The sequence below is a fragment of the Poecilia latipinna genome, unplaced genomic scaffold, assembly GCF_001443285.1.
Source record: "Poecilia latipinna isolate Pla-1442-1.1 unplaced genomic scaffold, P_latipinna-1.0 Scaffold1050, whole genome shotgun sequence".
In the NCBI taxonomy this organism is placed as follows: Eukaryota; Metazoa; Chordata; class Actinopteri; order Cyprinodontiformes; family Poeciliidae; genus Poecilia; species Poecilia latipinna.
In genome coordinates, this window is record NW_015113666.1 from 122,469 (window position 1) to 135,805 (window position 13,337).

General features: G+C 38.6%; 3 protein-coding genes and 1 long non-coding RNA gene across 8 annotated transcripts in view; 3 read left to right on the forward strand and 1 right to left on the reverse strand.

Annotated features, from left to right (window-relative positions):
* Positions 1 to 1,276, forward strand: part of ubap2l (ubiquitin associated protein 2-like) — a 31,324-nt gene extending 30,048 nt beyond the window's left edge. For all 5 annotated transcript variants that reach the window (XM_015051519.1, XM_015051522.1, XM_015051521.1 and 2 more), the window contains one exon: positions 670 to 1,276. In XM_015051519.1, the coding sequence (XP_014907005.1) occupies positions 670 to 765 (96 nt within the window). In that variant the 3' untranslated portion in view covers positions 766 to 1,276. The remainder of the gene's footprint in view (positions 1 to 669) is intronic.
* Positions 1,277 to 3,315: 2,039 nt separating this feature from the next.
* Positions 3,316 to 6,992, forward strand: hax1 (HCLS1 associated protein X-1). The gene is made up of 7 exons (XM_015051543.1): positions 3,316 to 3,506; positions 4,499 to 4,749; positions 4,890 to 5,062; positions 5,138 to 5,201; positions 5,278 to 5,411; positions 6,534 to 6,654; positions 6,730 to 6,992. The coding sequence occupies exons 1-7, from the start codon at positions 3,442 to 3,444 to the stop codon at positions 6,801 to 6,803; spliced, it is 882 nt and encodes a 293-aa protein (XP_014907029.1). The 5' UTR covers positions 3,316 to 3,441; the 3' UTR covers positions 6,804 to 6,992.
* On the reverse strand, positions 5,462 to 6,199 carry LOC106959169 (uncharacterized). The gene is made up of 2 exons (XR_001427288.1): positions 6,165 to 6,199; positions 5,462 to 6,133 (listed from the first exon to the last, which is right to left on the reverse strand). It is a non-coding gene; the product is annotated as an uncharacterized LOC106959169 (long non-coding RNA).
* A 539-nt stretch (positions 6,993 to 7,531) lies between the features above and the next one.
* Positions 7,532 to 12,826, forward strand: aqp10b (aquaporin 10b). Its single transcript, XM_015051534.1, has 6 exons — positions 7,532 to 7,924; positions 8,299 to 8,425; positions 9,234 to 9,371; positions 9,942 to 10,060; positions 10,675 to 10,892; positions 10,965 to 12,826. Exons 1-6 carry the CDS (start codon positions 7,838 to 7,840, stop codon positions 11,161 to 11,163), a joined length of 888 nt encoding a protein of 295 aa, XP_014907020.1. The 5' UTR covers positions 7,532 to 7,837; the 3' UTR covers positions 11,164 to 12,826.
* Positions 12,827 to 13,337: the final 511 nt, after the last annotated feature.

Sequence of the window (13,337 nt, forward strand, 5' to 3'; positions counted from 1 at the left end):
AAATTATATCACTTCTTCTTTAGTTCATCTGTGTTGTTTTTAACTCCAAAGTTTGGTGCTGGAAAAATTTTAAAACTTCCCTTGAAAATGCTTAAATTTCCTGAAAAAGCATAAAAACGCTGTATCCTTTAGAGGGTTGCCAGGTTTGACTGATTCAGCATAAAAACCATGAAACTCCAAAAAGCCAGCTGAAATCTCGCCCTCTAACGGGAAAAATGTCTTGTCTCATACGTCGTCCACTGTATTCAGACAACATTTTTGGTGGTTCTATATTTTTTCTGTTTGTTGTACTCTGACGACCAGAACCAGAACCCATTGGGACTTGAACACAATGAGACTTGAGTTTTTTCCCTGGGATTTCTGTTTTTCAATATCCTGCAATATCAGTCGACAGATTTTAAAATAAATTAACTAAAAAGATAAGTGCAATAACACTGCATTTTATTGAGATGCAAATAAAACTATTTTCAAGAATTTTCCTCTGAAATCTTTCTAAAGACGCACCAAAGTTGTTCTGGTTTTTCCCAGCTAAACGTGTTCAAAAGCACCCCAATCTGGCAACACTGCACCAGTTAAAAATCCCAATAAAATGAGAATAATTGAAAGTTGTTTGAATCCTCATTGCCCTTATTATCTGAACCCTGTTGACGATCAGTTATCTCTTGGCAGAGCGGCACCGGACAGCGCAGCCAGAACGCCTCCATTCAGCAGAAATCTCAGATAAACAAGTCGGCGTACAACAGCTACAACTGGGGTGGGAACTAACATCCGCCGACGGGACCTCCGCCTCCTCCTGAGGCGGGGTTACGGCTCATCACTCCTGCGAAACCGTGTCCACATGTGAAGCTCCCTCTTCCTCCTGCAGAGGTTTCCCTCCCTTCTCTTGGCTCAGCCGCTCCCTGCAGTCCCGACTGCAGCCAGAGGGAGGCGCTGTGCCAGGAGGGGCCTAAAAGTCGGAGCTGAAAATGGTTATAAAAATTAGGAGGTGAAACGTTGAGTGTTGGGAATTTGTATCATGATAATCCCCCCCTCATCCTGCTCTCCACCCCTTTTTGTTTGTTTCTTTAACTTACATGTAACATAGAACTGTTTTCTAAAAGAATGAGCTTTTCCTGTATTTTACTTTTATTTCCCACCTTTTTTCTTAGCTGAACGAAGTAAAATCTGAAGGCCGTTGGGAGGGGCAGGCAGGCTGGTTTTCTATTTATCACCCTCAACTCACCTCCTATTTAATCTTCCAACACAAAATATCTAAAAAAAAAAATTAAAAAAAATTGCTGTTGAATGTTTTTTTTTCCCTCCTCCTTCTTGTTTTTTTTTTCTCTTAAGTTTGAAGAAACAATTCTCTTAATTGGTAGAGTTGTGAAGTTTATTTTTTACCAAATATAGATATATTATTATATATAAAGACATATAAGTGAGCTCACTGGCTTGGACTGTGAGGACGGTGTGTTTGTCATGTGACTGCGTGCATGTTTGTACACACGGGGGCCCGTGTTTGTGTACTGTGCTTCGTTTTTTTGCCTAGCACAGGAGTTTTTCATTATCCAACGCTTGTACAGTTACCGTTCCCATGAGTTTAAAACGACGCTGCGTGAGGTCCATCTTCTTTTGAAAAATGTTGAATAATTTTTCCCAAGACTTGAACCCAAGCCGCTTTGTTTTTTTTTTTTTTAAGTGTTTTATTTAGTTTTCCCAAGGCCCCCGCCCTCCACAGCCTCCTCTCTGCTTCACCACCTGCCCCCTCCCCGCTTCACCACCTGCCCCCTCCTGACGTTGTAAGGAACCCTGCACCATTGAGTACTGATGGACAGAGTTGTGCTATGGCTTTTCTTTGTCAGTGTTTTTTTTCTTCTTCTTCTTCTTTTTGTACTGTGCATTTTAAAACAAAAGATTTAAATGGATAAAATTGTCTTGTACATATATAAAGAAAAACACAAGTACTGTAGTCCTTGTTTGTCAATGGCTTTCTTTTTTGTTTTTCTCAAATTCTCGCGGACTTGTTAGCTTTTTTTTGTTCCATTTTTTTTATTTTGTAAAAATATATAAATATTAAGTAAATAAACAAAGACATTTTCATCATTTTGGATGTTAATGTCTTTTAATAAACAGATTTTTGTGGCGTGTGAATGTAACTTTTCTTCTAGCAGCTGAAGCTTTTTAAACTTTTATCCAAGTCGGTGTCAATAAATTAGAAAGTCATGGATCTTTCCCACTCTGGAGAAGTACAGAATTTAAGTACTTTTCATATCTAGCTAAATGGTCGAATATTTGTATTTTCAGACTTTATTGATTGGTCTAATTGACCAAAACTGATCAATCTGTTTCCTTCAGACCTACCTAAATGGACTGGAAACATTCAATTAGTCTTTAGAAAATATTATTTAATCTGGTCGTTTAATTTGTCTGTTTACGTTTTTCATCTTTGAAAGAATACATGTTATTGCAGGAGTAGTTACTGAGTCGGTCAGCCATGTTAACTTGCAGCTCTGACCTGCCCGATCATGTGACCCTAGTGACGTCAGACCGCGTCTGTCAACCATGGAGAATTTTTTTTTATTTGACCAAATTCACATCTTGGTATAAAGAGATGACAAGATCTCCTAAAAACAACTTTCGAACTTAAGATTTTCCTCTTTTCTAAATTGATAAACTTATTTTGATGTGATAAGAAAATCGATCACTTCCAAAAGTCAAGATTGAAGGTGTTTTTAATGTTTATTTTCAATCCTGCTGAAAAGCAAGAGGTAAATATTAATTGGCTTTTTTATTAACAGCTACACTTGAAACTTTAAAACAAATATAGCTCAAACCAGAGGCGCAAACAGTAGGAACAATTTTAAGACATCTGCATCTGTTTGAGAATGGTTTGGTCAAAAAATCTGAATTATTTTATTTCCCATTTGATAAACGTATTTTTTTGGAAGTGTTTTGCTGTGGGAAATACGGTCCTGGAAAATATTGTCTTAAAGGTGCGTTTTTCACAATGAAAATATTTAATGTTTCAATGTTAGCCAGAAAATCTTCAAATACTTTATAAATATGTTAGCCATTTTAATACCTTTCTTTTCAGGGAAATACGGGCGCCGTAAATTAATCTGAATGCATTTTTTTTTATCTACAAATTCCAACTCATTTATACCTAAAGAGTGTTTCACTGGAATAATTAGTGGCTCTGCCAGTATATATTTCAGTCACATCATTACTGCTGGAGTAATTATCCTGATTAGTAGGTTATTTGAACTCGTTTTAGTAAATTAGTGCGCGTGTTTTTACCGTCTTTACGGTAACGGTCTCTTTGCGACACATTGCGTCATGCGTGCGGAACATTCCAGAGCGCTTTACGTCTCTGTTGACATTTGTAGCATCGCTGACGCCTCTTTTCGCTCGTAGTTCGCATTTCTAGTTATGATTTAACGACTTATCTTGAGCTGTGAGTAAATGAGTGTTTTTGATTTATTCCGTGGGTTCTTCGGGGTCCCGGGAGGACACTTCCGAGGAAGAAGGTCAGTTTGTCGTTTTGTTTTTTAAAACTAAATCAGAAGGTAGAAGTTAGCCGCTGTTAGGTAACGAGCCAGCTCCGTCTAGGACAAGATTAGTGGTTTTATTTCTGCCAGGAAAACAACAGGGGTCCATCATCTAACTGAGCTGCTGCTCATTTTAGCGTCAAGATCCATGATCTGTTGAGGTCACTCCTAATCAGTCGGTGCCAGGGGCGGTTCTAGGTTCTGACCTTTAGGGGTTAACAGCCCCCAGTGAGCAGCTGGCAGTGGCTTTTGATCAGAAAAGTGGTTAAAATATTTTAAATCAGAAACATAAGCCCCATCTGAGCCAGAAATTTTTTTTAGTAATTGTCAATATTCTGCAGTACATTTCAATAAATCTGAATTTTTTCAGAAAATTTCTTGAATCAGTACAAAACAAAATAAATTTTGAATAGGTAAATTTTGTTTATTATATGCATTCATTAGTTCAGTCACTGAACTAATGACAGGCAGGGTGAGACACAAAAGCTCTTTACAGGCTCTTTACAGATTGCTATATGCCAAGATAATGCTGGAAAATTTAGTGGTAGGAAAAACTGATGCACAAGTGACTGCTGCCAGGAGAGACGAAATCCATTCAAAAGGAAAATCATGCAGATATCAACACTTCAGCAGTTTTTTCTGCTTTGCTTTCTATTAATAACAACAACCCCTCTGTAGGATAGTTGCAATGTAAAATGTAGAAACCATTAATAGAAACAAAACAAATGATGTAAATTGAGAAGGTCAAATCATAATAAACAAACATGCCTGTTTTGTGGACTTGTTGCTGTTGTAAAATATTGTAGTGGTATATTTGTAAGTGAACTTTAGGTTGATGTTTATTTATGGGTACTTAGTTCAAATTAAGAAGTGCTTGATCTCCACCCTAACGAATAGCATGAACTTGTTGCTCAGTAGCATAATAGAAGGACATAGCGGCTGCAGGAACATTAATCTCTTTGTTTTTCTAGGGACCCCTTCTTTGACGCAATGACTCATGATGATGACGACGAGGATGATGAGGAAGAAGGATTCTACTACGATGGATTCAGAAGGGACCAGCAGGACCCGTTGGACAGAGCCTGGAGGTTTGGCTTCAGCTTGGGTCCAGACGGGATGAGGTTCCAGGAGCCGGCCGTGTTCGGCCACGTCCTCAGGGAGATGGAGGAGATCTTCTCCCAGCTGGGCCGCTGGGAGGGACATCCGGAGTCGGGACACTTTGGTGCGGAAACGGAGCCAACATGTCTGTTATCTGGGCTCTGGGTTGTGAGGTCTGGCTGGGAAACGTCTCCAGCAGACGGATTCCTGCTCTGCCTCAGAGCCTCCCAATGAAAAATGTTTTTTCTTTGTTTTATGTTTCAGGTGTTCCCAGGATCCTGCCTCCGTCTCCACCTCAGGGCAGATCAGAGAGCAGTGGGAATCCTCTCAGAGACTTTATGCTCAAATCACCCGACGGCGACGTCCGCCGGCCGCACCCGCATCGCCGACCTTCGTTTGAGTCGCCGCCTTTTAATGGCTGGAGCCCTTTCTCTAAGGTACATGACAGACTTCACTGCTTTTTCAGCTCACATTCAACAAGTCTCTGAGATTTTCTTATTGTGTCCAAACAGTTCAATGATTTCTGGGGCGAGGCACCGCAGAGAACTCCAGGTCCAGAGGCTAAAGAAGACAGAGGTAGGCAATGTCTTTGACTTGGATTGTATCGGGTTTTTTTTTTTGTTTGATTTTTTTTGTCAATTTTTCCGTCCAGATCTGGACTCTGCCGTGTCGTCAGGCGGCTTGGATCAGATTCTGACCCCTCCTGTCGGTCAGAACCCGAGCGAACCACAGAGCCGGTCTTTCTTCCAGTCCGTCGTCGTCACCAAGGTGGTGAAACCCGACGGGGTGAGCTCTTTCTAAACGTTCTTCCATCAAAATATAGATTTATTTTTAAAAAAAAGTGTGTGTACTTATTCACATTTTCTATTAATATAGAAAATAATTTCAATATTAGTAGTGTATACACTTATATGCTTCTATAAGTGTATATAATTTACACTTATTTGTTTAGTTATTTAATTGTAATAATGTTCTTTTCTCACGATTCTAACATCATTTTAGAAATGAATCATTTAAATTGAGCATCGTCCAGATCAGAATATATATGGAAAAATGTTTCTATTTCCAGACTTTATTTATTTTTGCATTTTCAAAATCTTTTTTTCCTTCCAAAGTTTTTCACAACTTGCATCTTTAAAGCTCCACAAATTTGAAGAATTACATGAAATTCATTGCAAACTTTTATATTTATGCTTAAAAATCACCTAAATATCCCACTGTGCTAATTTGAGTTTGGAGAGAAGAATGGGATTTGGGATTATCTATGCTGCAAAAAAGTGTTTCTGCTCGCGGATTTTACGTAGTTTTGTTTTTTCCATGAGTCGTAAATGTTTTAGAACATCAAACACGTTTTAATATTAGACAAAGATTAAGGTAAGTACAAAAAGCAGCTTTCAAATTATGATTTCATTCATTAAAGGAAAAAAATATATCCAAACCCTCCTGGCTCTTAAATTATCTGTTAAGTCATGAATTAACTGGGATTAAAGCTGTTTGATTTTAGAAAGCTGAACTCAATCCCACAGGCCTGATTATTACCTGACCTGCAGAAATAATAATTTAAATAAATCCTCTGACAGCTGAAAAACTTCAAAAAGCAACAAATCAGCTAATAAGAAATTTTCAAAAAATTAAAAATTAACTTGAAATTCAATTTTACAGATTCAATAAATAACAATAAACTTTTAATCGTTTTCATATGGAGTGAAATGACACTAGATTGTTAAAATTAATTCTTATACTTATTTAAAAGTTGACTTTATGTTTTATGTTCAAGTCAAATTTTCTTTCCAACCGTTGTGTTAGAAAGAAAATACTGCATCAAGCAATAAAACATAGTTTGAAAAATGGCATAAAACCAGAGGATGGGTGTAAATATTCTCCTGCTTTCCTCTCGCTGCGTGTCAGACTGTGGAGGAGCGGCGAACGGTCAGAGACGGACACGGCAACCAGAAGACCACGGTGACCCGCTCTGGAGGTCCGGAGCGGCTGGATGGACCGGACCGCCAGACCGGACCGGTTCTCCCAGGTCAGCTGTGCTCCAGGCTGGGTTTACTGAACTAAAGGAATAAATAAACAGCAGCTCTGTTTTTTGTTTTTCCAGGAGATTCGAATCGTTTCTCGGATCTGCGGGGCGACGACTCGTTATTCTCTCGGTTCTTCGGAGGATTTAAATAAGAAATAAACCAAAGTATCGTCCTCTGTTTGGTTTCTAAAGGGAGAACGTGTGTTTGATACAAACAGGAAATTAAAACTAGTCGCATCAAGAACAAACAGTCCAGTTAAATGTTTTATTTTTGTAAAAAAGGCAGAGTGAGTGGAAGAAATGTGAAAAAGAATCAAATAAAGACGTAATATATTTACACGACTTTGTTATTTGCGTTTTTATCTCACCAGCATTAAACTCTTCCTCTTTTTTTCATAAAGTGATGCAGTCTGGAATAAAAACATTTGAAATACAAAATCTTAAGGAAGAATTTAAACTTTAGTTTGTATTTTATTTAATTGTTTGATATTTAAACATCTGGAAGTTTGGAGACGAGTTTCCCAATAACGAATGTTATTTATTGTGTTGAACTTTATTCTTAAACTTTCAAATCTGGGAAAGTGGATCTTTAAATTAATTTTTTGTTTTTTAATTTTATAAGTTTGTCTACATCTGGAATTGCTTGGATAAATATTTTAGACAAATAAATAGGAGAGTTTCTTCTGTTCTGATTCTGTTCTTGCGGTTAAAAATGACCAAGCAAAATAAATAAATGAATATTTTTAACTTAATGTATTTAGGTAGAATTACAGTGTTTCAGTTACTGCCCAACACCTTATAAAATATTTTAACAGTAATATCAATACTTTTTTTCTCTTCATAAAAAAGGGGAAGAAATTGAATCAGTGTGGAAATAACCAATCAGAAAGGAGCTGAAATCAGCTCTTTTCTATCAGCTGTAGCTCAGATCCAGTAAATCCTGCCTCCTGCTTTGATTCTGCTCTCAGAATGTCACGTAAAATAATCTTCTCTCCTGTGCTGGGAAAAAAAAAGAAAAAAACGCCTCAGCCTTGCAATAAAGTCTGTGACGCAAGCCCTGAAGTCCAGCATCAGAGGGCAAACTGTGCTCAGTGAGGCAGAAGCAGCAGAGCTGTGCAGATCACACGCACACCTGACCGCCGCAGCGTCTCAGAGAGCTCACCTGGGGTCAGAAGGCGTCTGCAGGATGGAGAGGCTGCTGAGGAGGTGCCGGATCAGAAACTCTCTGGTCAGGGAATGCCTGGCCGAATGCCTCGGAGTTTACATCCTGATTGTGAGTAAAATTCATGAATGAGACGCTAAACTGCTTCGTGTTGCAGAAAAGTTTAACTTTGCCCCTTCTTTTTTTTTTTTTCTTTTTTTAGAAACAAACAAAATGGAGACAGTTTGAGAGACGAGGTGTGTTAATGTTAATGTTGTTTTACCCCTAATTAGTCTCTCTCCTTCCAGAGCAATGAACATTTACAGCACAGACCATAAAGCAGGTTAATCAGAAGTGAAGTCTATAAAAACGAGTGCATGTGTCCGATCTTAATGTTTTTACCCACCAGCTTAAAATAGAAACTCGTTTCTACTCTCTGCTCAGCTCATTCATGGACATTTTTGACTCCTCCTGCAGTGCTCAGAAAAGTCTCTGTGTGTTTGCAGTTGTTTGGATGCGGCACCGTCGCACAGGTGACGACGTCTCAAGAAAAAAATGGCCAGTATCTTTCGATCAACCTTGGCTTTGCTTTGGGGGTGACGTTCGGGGTCTTTGTGTCCCGTGGAGTCTCAGGTAAGATACTTTGATTTCTTCTGCTTTATGTAAGGGCGTGGTTCCCAACCAGATGTTTATTGCAGAGATAACAGTTTGCTGGAATTTAATTTATCCGACTGGAAGATGCAGAGGAGGCCAGAGAACCTAAAAAATGTACTCAAGTCAGAGTAGCTCTACTTCAACATATTTTTACTCAAGTAAAAGTGAAAACTAGCCGTCCAAAGAATTACTCAAGGGTGAAAAAGTATTTGGTATAAAAGTTACTCAAGTAATGAGTAACAGATCAAAACATTACATCATCAGACAGAACAAAACATGAAGTTATGTGGAAATTTTGCTATTTTATAGGTCAAAATGAAACCAATTTATACAAATAACATAATTACTAAAAGAAGAAACATTTTTCCAAATCCATTTCTTTCACTGTAAAACTTTAACAAAAGCTGCAGGAGCCTGTAAAACATTTTTGTTCATCATTCAGTGAAGTTACTCCCAGTGAGTAGAGTATCCAGAAATACTACTCAAGTAAGAGTAGTGATACTTCATAAGAAAGATACTCAAGTAAAAGTAAAAAGTACTCTTAAAGTTTTTCCAAAAAGTTACTCAAGTAAATGTAACTGAGTAAAAGTAACTAGTTACTACTTAAAAATCAAAATACAATATGAATACTCAAGTTATCCTGCCTACAGGATTTGTATAACAAAGAATACACTTTAAAATACCATTTATTTTACCCTTGAAAAATTCTGACAAAATTAGCTGAAACCTGTTCAGTCTGACAGATGCAGAATGTGCTTTTGGTAAATCAGATTGTTTATTTTCAAAGGGGCTCACCTGAATCCTGCGGTTACGCTGAGTTTGTGCGTTTTGGGCAGACATCCATGGATGAAACTCCCTTTCTATACCTTCTTCCAAATATTTGGAGCCTTTCTGGGTGCAGCCACAGTTGGTCTGCAGTACTACGGTGAGTCCACATGCAAAACATTAAATCACTGGCACCATGTACAGGCACTATTAGTCCTCCGTACTATTACGGACTTTATGAAAATAATTAATAAACTTTGAGTTATTATTAAAAACAGGTTCTGTTGCTGTGAGTTTCTACATTCATTCATGGAAATCTTTTAAAATAAATTTTCACATCATTACAATGTGAATCTGGATTTTTTTTTCTTCTTTCCTCTCCACCCCCAACAATTCACTTCTTTGGTTCCCATATGTGACGTCAGCGCGCCCAAGAATTACCAGTTTGTTTGACAAGTGTGTTTTACAGCTTCTAATTATTTGAAATTTGATTTCAGGTCAATTCACATTAGAGATGATTGAAATAAAAGCCAATTGTTGAAAATATTTTCTGCTGTCACTTGTAATTTCTTTAAAATAAAAAAAAAGTGAGAAAAATGTTATTAAAATTGGAGATCGACTTTGGTATATAAAATATAACGTTGACATTTTTACGTCCAACCCTACTGTTGCCATAAAAACCTTTCAAATTTTAAGTCCATTTTATTGAGTTTGAATAAAATGTTTGCAGACGCCATCCTGAGTTACAGCGGGGGTCAGCTGACGGTGACGGGTCAGACGGCTACAGCAGGAATATTCAGCACTTACCCAGCTGAATACCTCAGTTTGGGGGGAGGCTTCTTGGACCAGGTCAGATATAGTTACTGTTTTATCTGGAAGACATGAGAAATTCATATTTAACTTCAGCAACACAGCCGTGAACTGTCAAAGCAATGACCTGTAACGTTCCCTTACTTAAGCTAAAATACAGGTTGGGCCTAGGTTTCCATACATGGGAGAATGTTACATTTCAGACACCCAAGAAGATGCAAATAATGGCTGCCCTCCGCTTTTCTGTCGTCATATCCTCACCTTTGTACCACATTAGTAATTCTTGGTTAAGTTAACGTCATTTTTCACATAGCTAGGTTAAATTAGCATTATTAAAGTGATAACTTAACGACCGTATCGGGTGTTAATATTTCAAAAGAGAGGCTTTTCTTCTCTGGAAAAGCCGCCATGTTTGTTTTTGCATCAACGGCTCTGTTTATAACCAGCGGCGCCCACTGCTGGATGGCGGGCGAATTACAACATGGAAAGACTGTTTAAGGAGACGTTATTATTAGTTTATCGATCGGAACAAATTGTAATCTAATAAAAAAAATTAATCGACAAACATCCTTGAACCGACCTGTCTTGCAAAACCGACATTGGGCAAACGCATGAAAGCATTATTTAAGTTTAACCCACTGGATGTCTCGCAGGTGATAGGCACCGCTGCTCTGCTGCTGTGCATCCTGGCTGTAGGGGACCAGAGGAACACCTCCATTCCCGATTATCTTCAGCCCCTCCTGGCCGGAGCCACGGTCCTGGTTATCGGCGTTTCCATGGGCTCAAACAGCGGATACGCCCTGAACCCGGCCAGAGATTTTGGACCTCGCTTCTTCACTTACATTGCTGGCTGGGGAGATGACGTTTTCAGGTTATTTTTTGTTGTTGTCATTACGTCCTCCCAAATGTTATCCCTCATTCTTACCTAATGTTTATGTTATAGGGCTGGACGTGGTTGGTGGTGGGTCCCGTTAGTCGCTCCCTGCATCGGCGGTTTGGTAGGAACTCTGATCTATGAGATGCTGGTTGAAGTCCACCATGCATCCCTCTCTCCGGAGGATCAGCCTTCATGTCAAGAAACCACCGAGGCAAAGTCTCTGGAGCTGAAGGGAGTGGAACCAAGCGTTGGAAAGTCTGCATAGCTGTCAAATTGTCCTTTATCAAAGACTAAAGCTGACATACTTAAGGATCTGATTGAGGAAGTCTGTTATCAGACAAAACAAGCTATCAGCCTTAGAATTCCTTGGAAGAACCTTTACAGCTATTTAATGATGATCATAAATTTAATTTATTTCTGAGTAGCCCAAGAGTCTGTTCAGAAACAGTTTAGTTCTGAACTTTAATAAAATTCAAAAACTGAATCAGAACAAGGATATGAGATCTAGATGGGATCTGGGAACACAGACGGTGTCGATCTGAAGTAGTTCAGGAAGTTTGATGTTACTTTCCGATTCGAGCATTGAGATAACGGAGAAAGTGCGCCAAGAATTGAGCGTTGAGGAACTCCACATGATCTTTGTTCATTCAGATTTATTACTGAATGACGCAGCGTCGCTCTGGCCAGCCAAGAAAGATGTGAACTAATCAAGATACAATTCTTGTGACCCACAAAAAATTTGTTTTCAGTTTTCTGCCTTGGAACAAGAGCTCTTTCAACTTAGATGTGAAGTAATTTCCAGATCTGATTTCCAAAGAAAATGCAGAACCGTATAATTAGCTTCTTAATTTCCATGTAACCGAAAATGTGTATTTGCTGAAAATATTCCTGTGCATAAAACCCACTTTAAATAAGGCCTCAATTAAACTTTTGGACATTTTAGATATTTTCCACATTTATTTCCAAACAGCACAGAAGTGTATGGCATTTCAGCAAGCAGACCACAAGCATGGGAAATAAAATGACATGAAATTGCCACTATAGAGCTATATAAATATGATATGACATATAAAAAAGATACAAAGTCCACTCATAGACCTCCGTCATGTCACTGTGAGGGCTTGAACATAGAAAAGAAAAGTGGGTACAGCAAGCACTGATCCTGTAGTTACAAAAGAACCGCCTTAAATAGAAACCTTTTGTTTTCATACACGTTAAGACACACCTTCTCTCAACATGTAACTAACTCTGGGAGGGTTTTTAACTTTAGTCAGTTTGAGGAGGGGGAGTGGAACAGTACAAGTACAAATACTACACATATTCACATTATCATAGTTACTAAAACCAGAATGCTTGCTTAGTGTACTTGTATGTATTTACATGGCAAAAACTTGTACACCGATACTACTGACAGGAAGTCTGATCCTTCTTTTTCTAGCTTAAACGACCAACAACATCACAGATTATTCACACCAACCGGGTCACAGACTTCCTGCAACCTCTTCATCTCATGACTCTAAGATACAAACAGCAGTGACGTATTTAGTATAAATAAATATCGCAACATAAAAAAAAAAAGTGTCAGTTTCTCCAGACGCTCCTCTTCATGCTTCGGATATCTCTCGTGCGCCTCGGGAGACGGCGGGCGTAAAAAACGAGAGAGGAGTTTGAGGCGGGCCGCACGGCGTGCAGACGAAATGCGCGGATGCATTCGGTGAAGAGTGGAAGAAATGGGAGAACACGTAAAAATGGCTGATAAAAACAAAACCTGAGTGAAGTCGGCCTCCCACATTCGTCAAATTGAACGGAAACTTGGTTTGTGCAGCAAAAAATGTTTTCGCTTGTGCTGCTATTATTTCAGAGATATTAACTTGTTCCAAAGGTTATATCAGATGCTCCACATTTAAATCTGATCAGGCAAATTAAGTGTCGATAAATTGTTTTTACATAATGTGGGATAGAGGAGGTCAGGTTGACCTTTGACCTCTGGGAACTACTTTTTTTTAATTTTGTTTTAAAAATTGTAATGAAAACTGCTGCACAACTGCAGCAAAATCTTATGCCATATTTTGTTTGATTTTGTAAATGTTGGGGGAGCTGGCTGACCTTTGACCTCTGGAAACAATATATTTGAAATGATGGCAGCACATACGTAAATTTTCGCTGCACGAACAGCAGTTGATCGGTACCAGATTAATTTTTTTATTTGCAACTATTGGGGTGGGGGCTGGTTGACCTTTTTGACTTCTGGCAACTTTTCGTTTTGAACCTTAAAAGTTATAACGGCAAAAACAAAATGTGGGGGAATTAGGTGACCTTTTATAACATCTGGAAACGGTGGCACAAACAATATGTTTTGCTGCACAGCCGTAGAGTTTAGCATCACATTTTGTTTGATTTTGTAAATGTTGGGGGAGATGATCGACCTTTGATATCCGG

Bases quoted from the DNA above. Each gene is read 5' to 3' on its own strand.
- hax1 (XM_015051543.1), top strand. From the start codon at position 3,442: ATGAGTGTTTTTGATTTATTCCGTGGGTTCTTCGGGGTCCCGGGAGGA. The intron at 5,063-5,137 runs GTACATGACAGA...GTGTCCAAACAG, and splicing joins GCTGGAGCCCTTTCTCTAAG to TTCAATGATTTCTGGGGCGA. The intron at 6,655-6,729 runs GTCAGCTGTGCT...TTGTTTTTCCAG, and splicing joins GACCGGACCGGTTCTCCCAG to GAGATTCGAATCGTTTCTCG.
- aqp10b (XM_015051534.1), top strand. From the start codon at position 7,838: ATGGAGAGGCTGCTGAGGAGGTGCCGGATCAGAAACTCTCTGGTCAGG. The intron at 7,925-8,298 runs GTGAGTAAAATT...GTGTGTTTGCAG, and splicing joins TCGGAGTTTACATCCTGATT to TTGTTTGGATGCGGCACCGT. The intron at 10,061-10,674 runs GTCAGATATAGT...GATGTCTCGCAG, and splicing joins GGGGAGGCTTCTTGGACCAG to GTGATAGGCACCGCTGCTCT.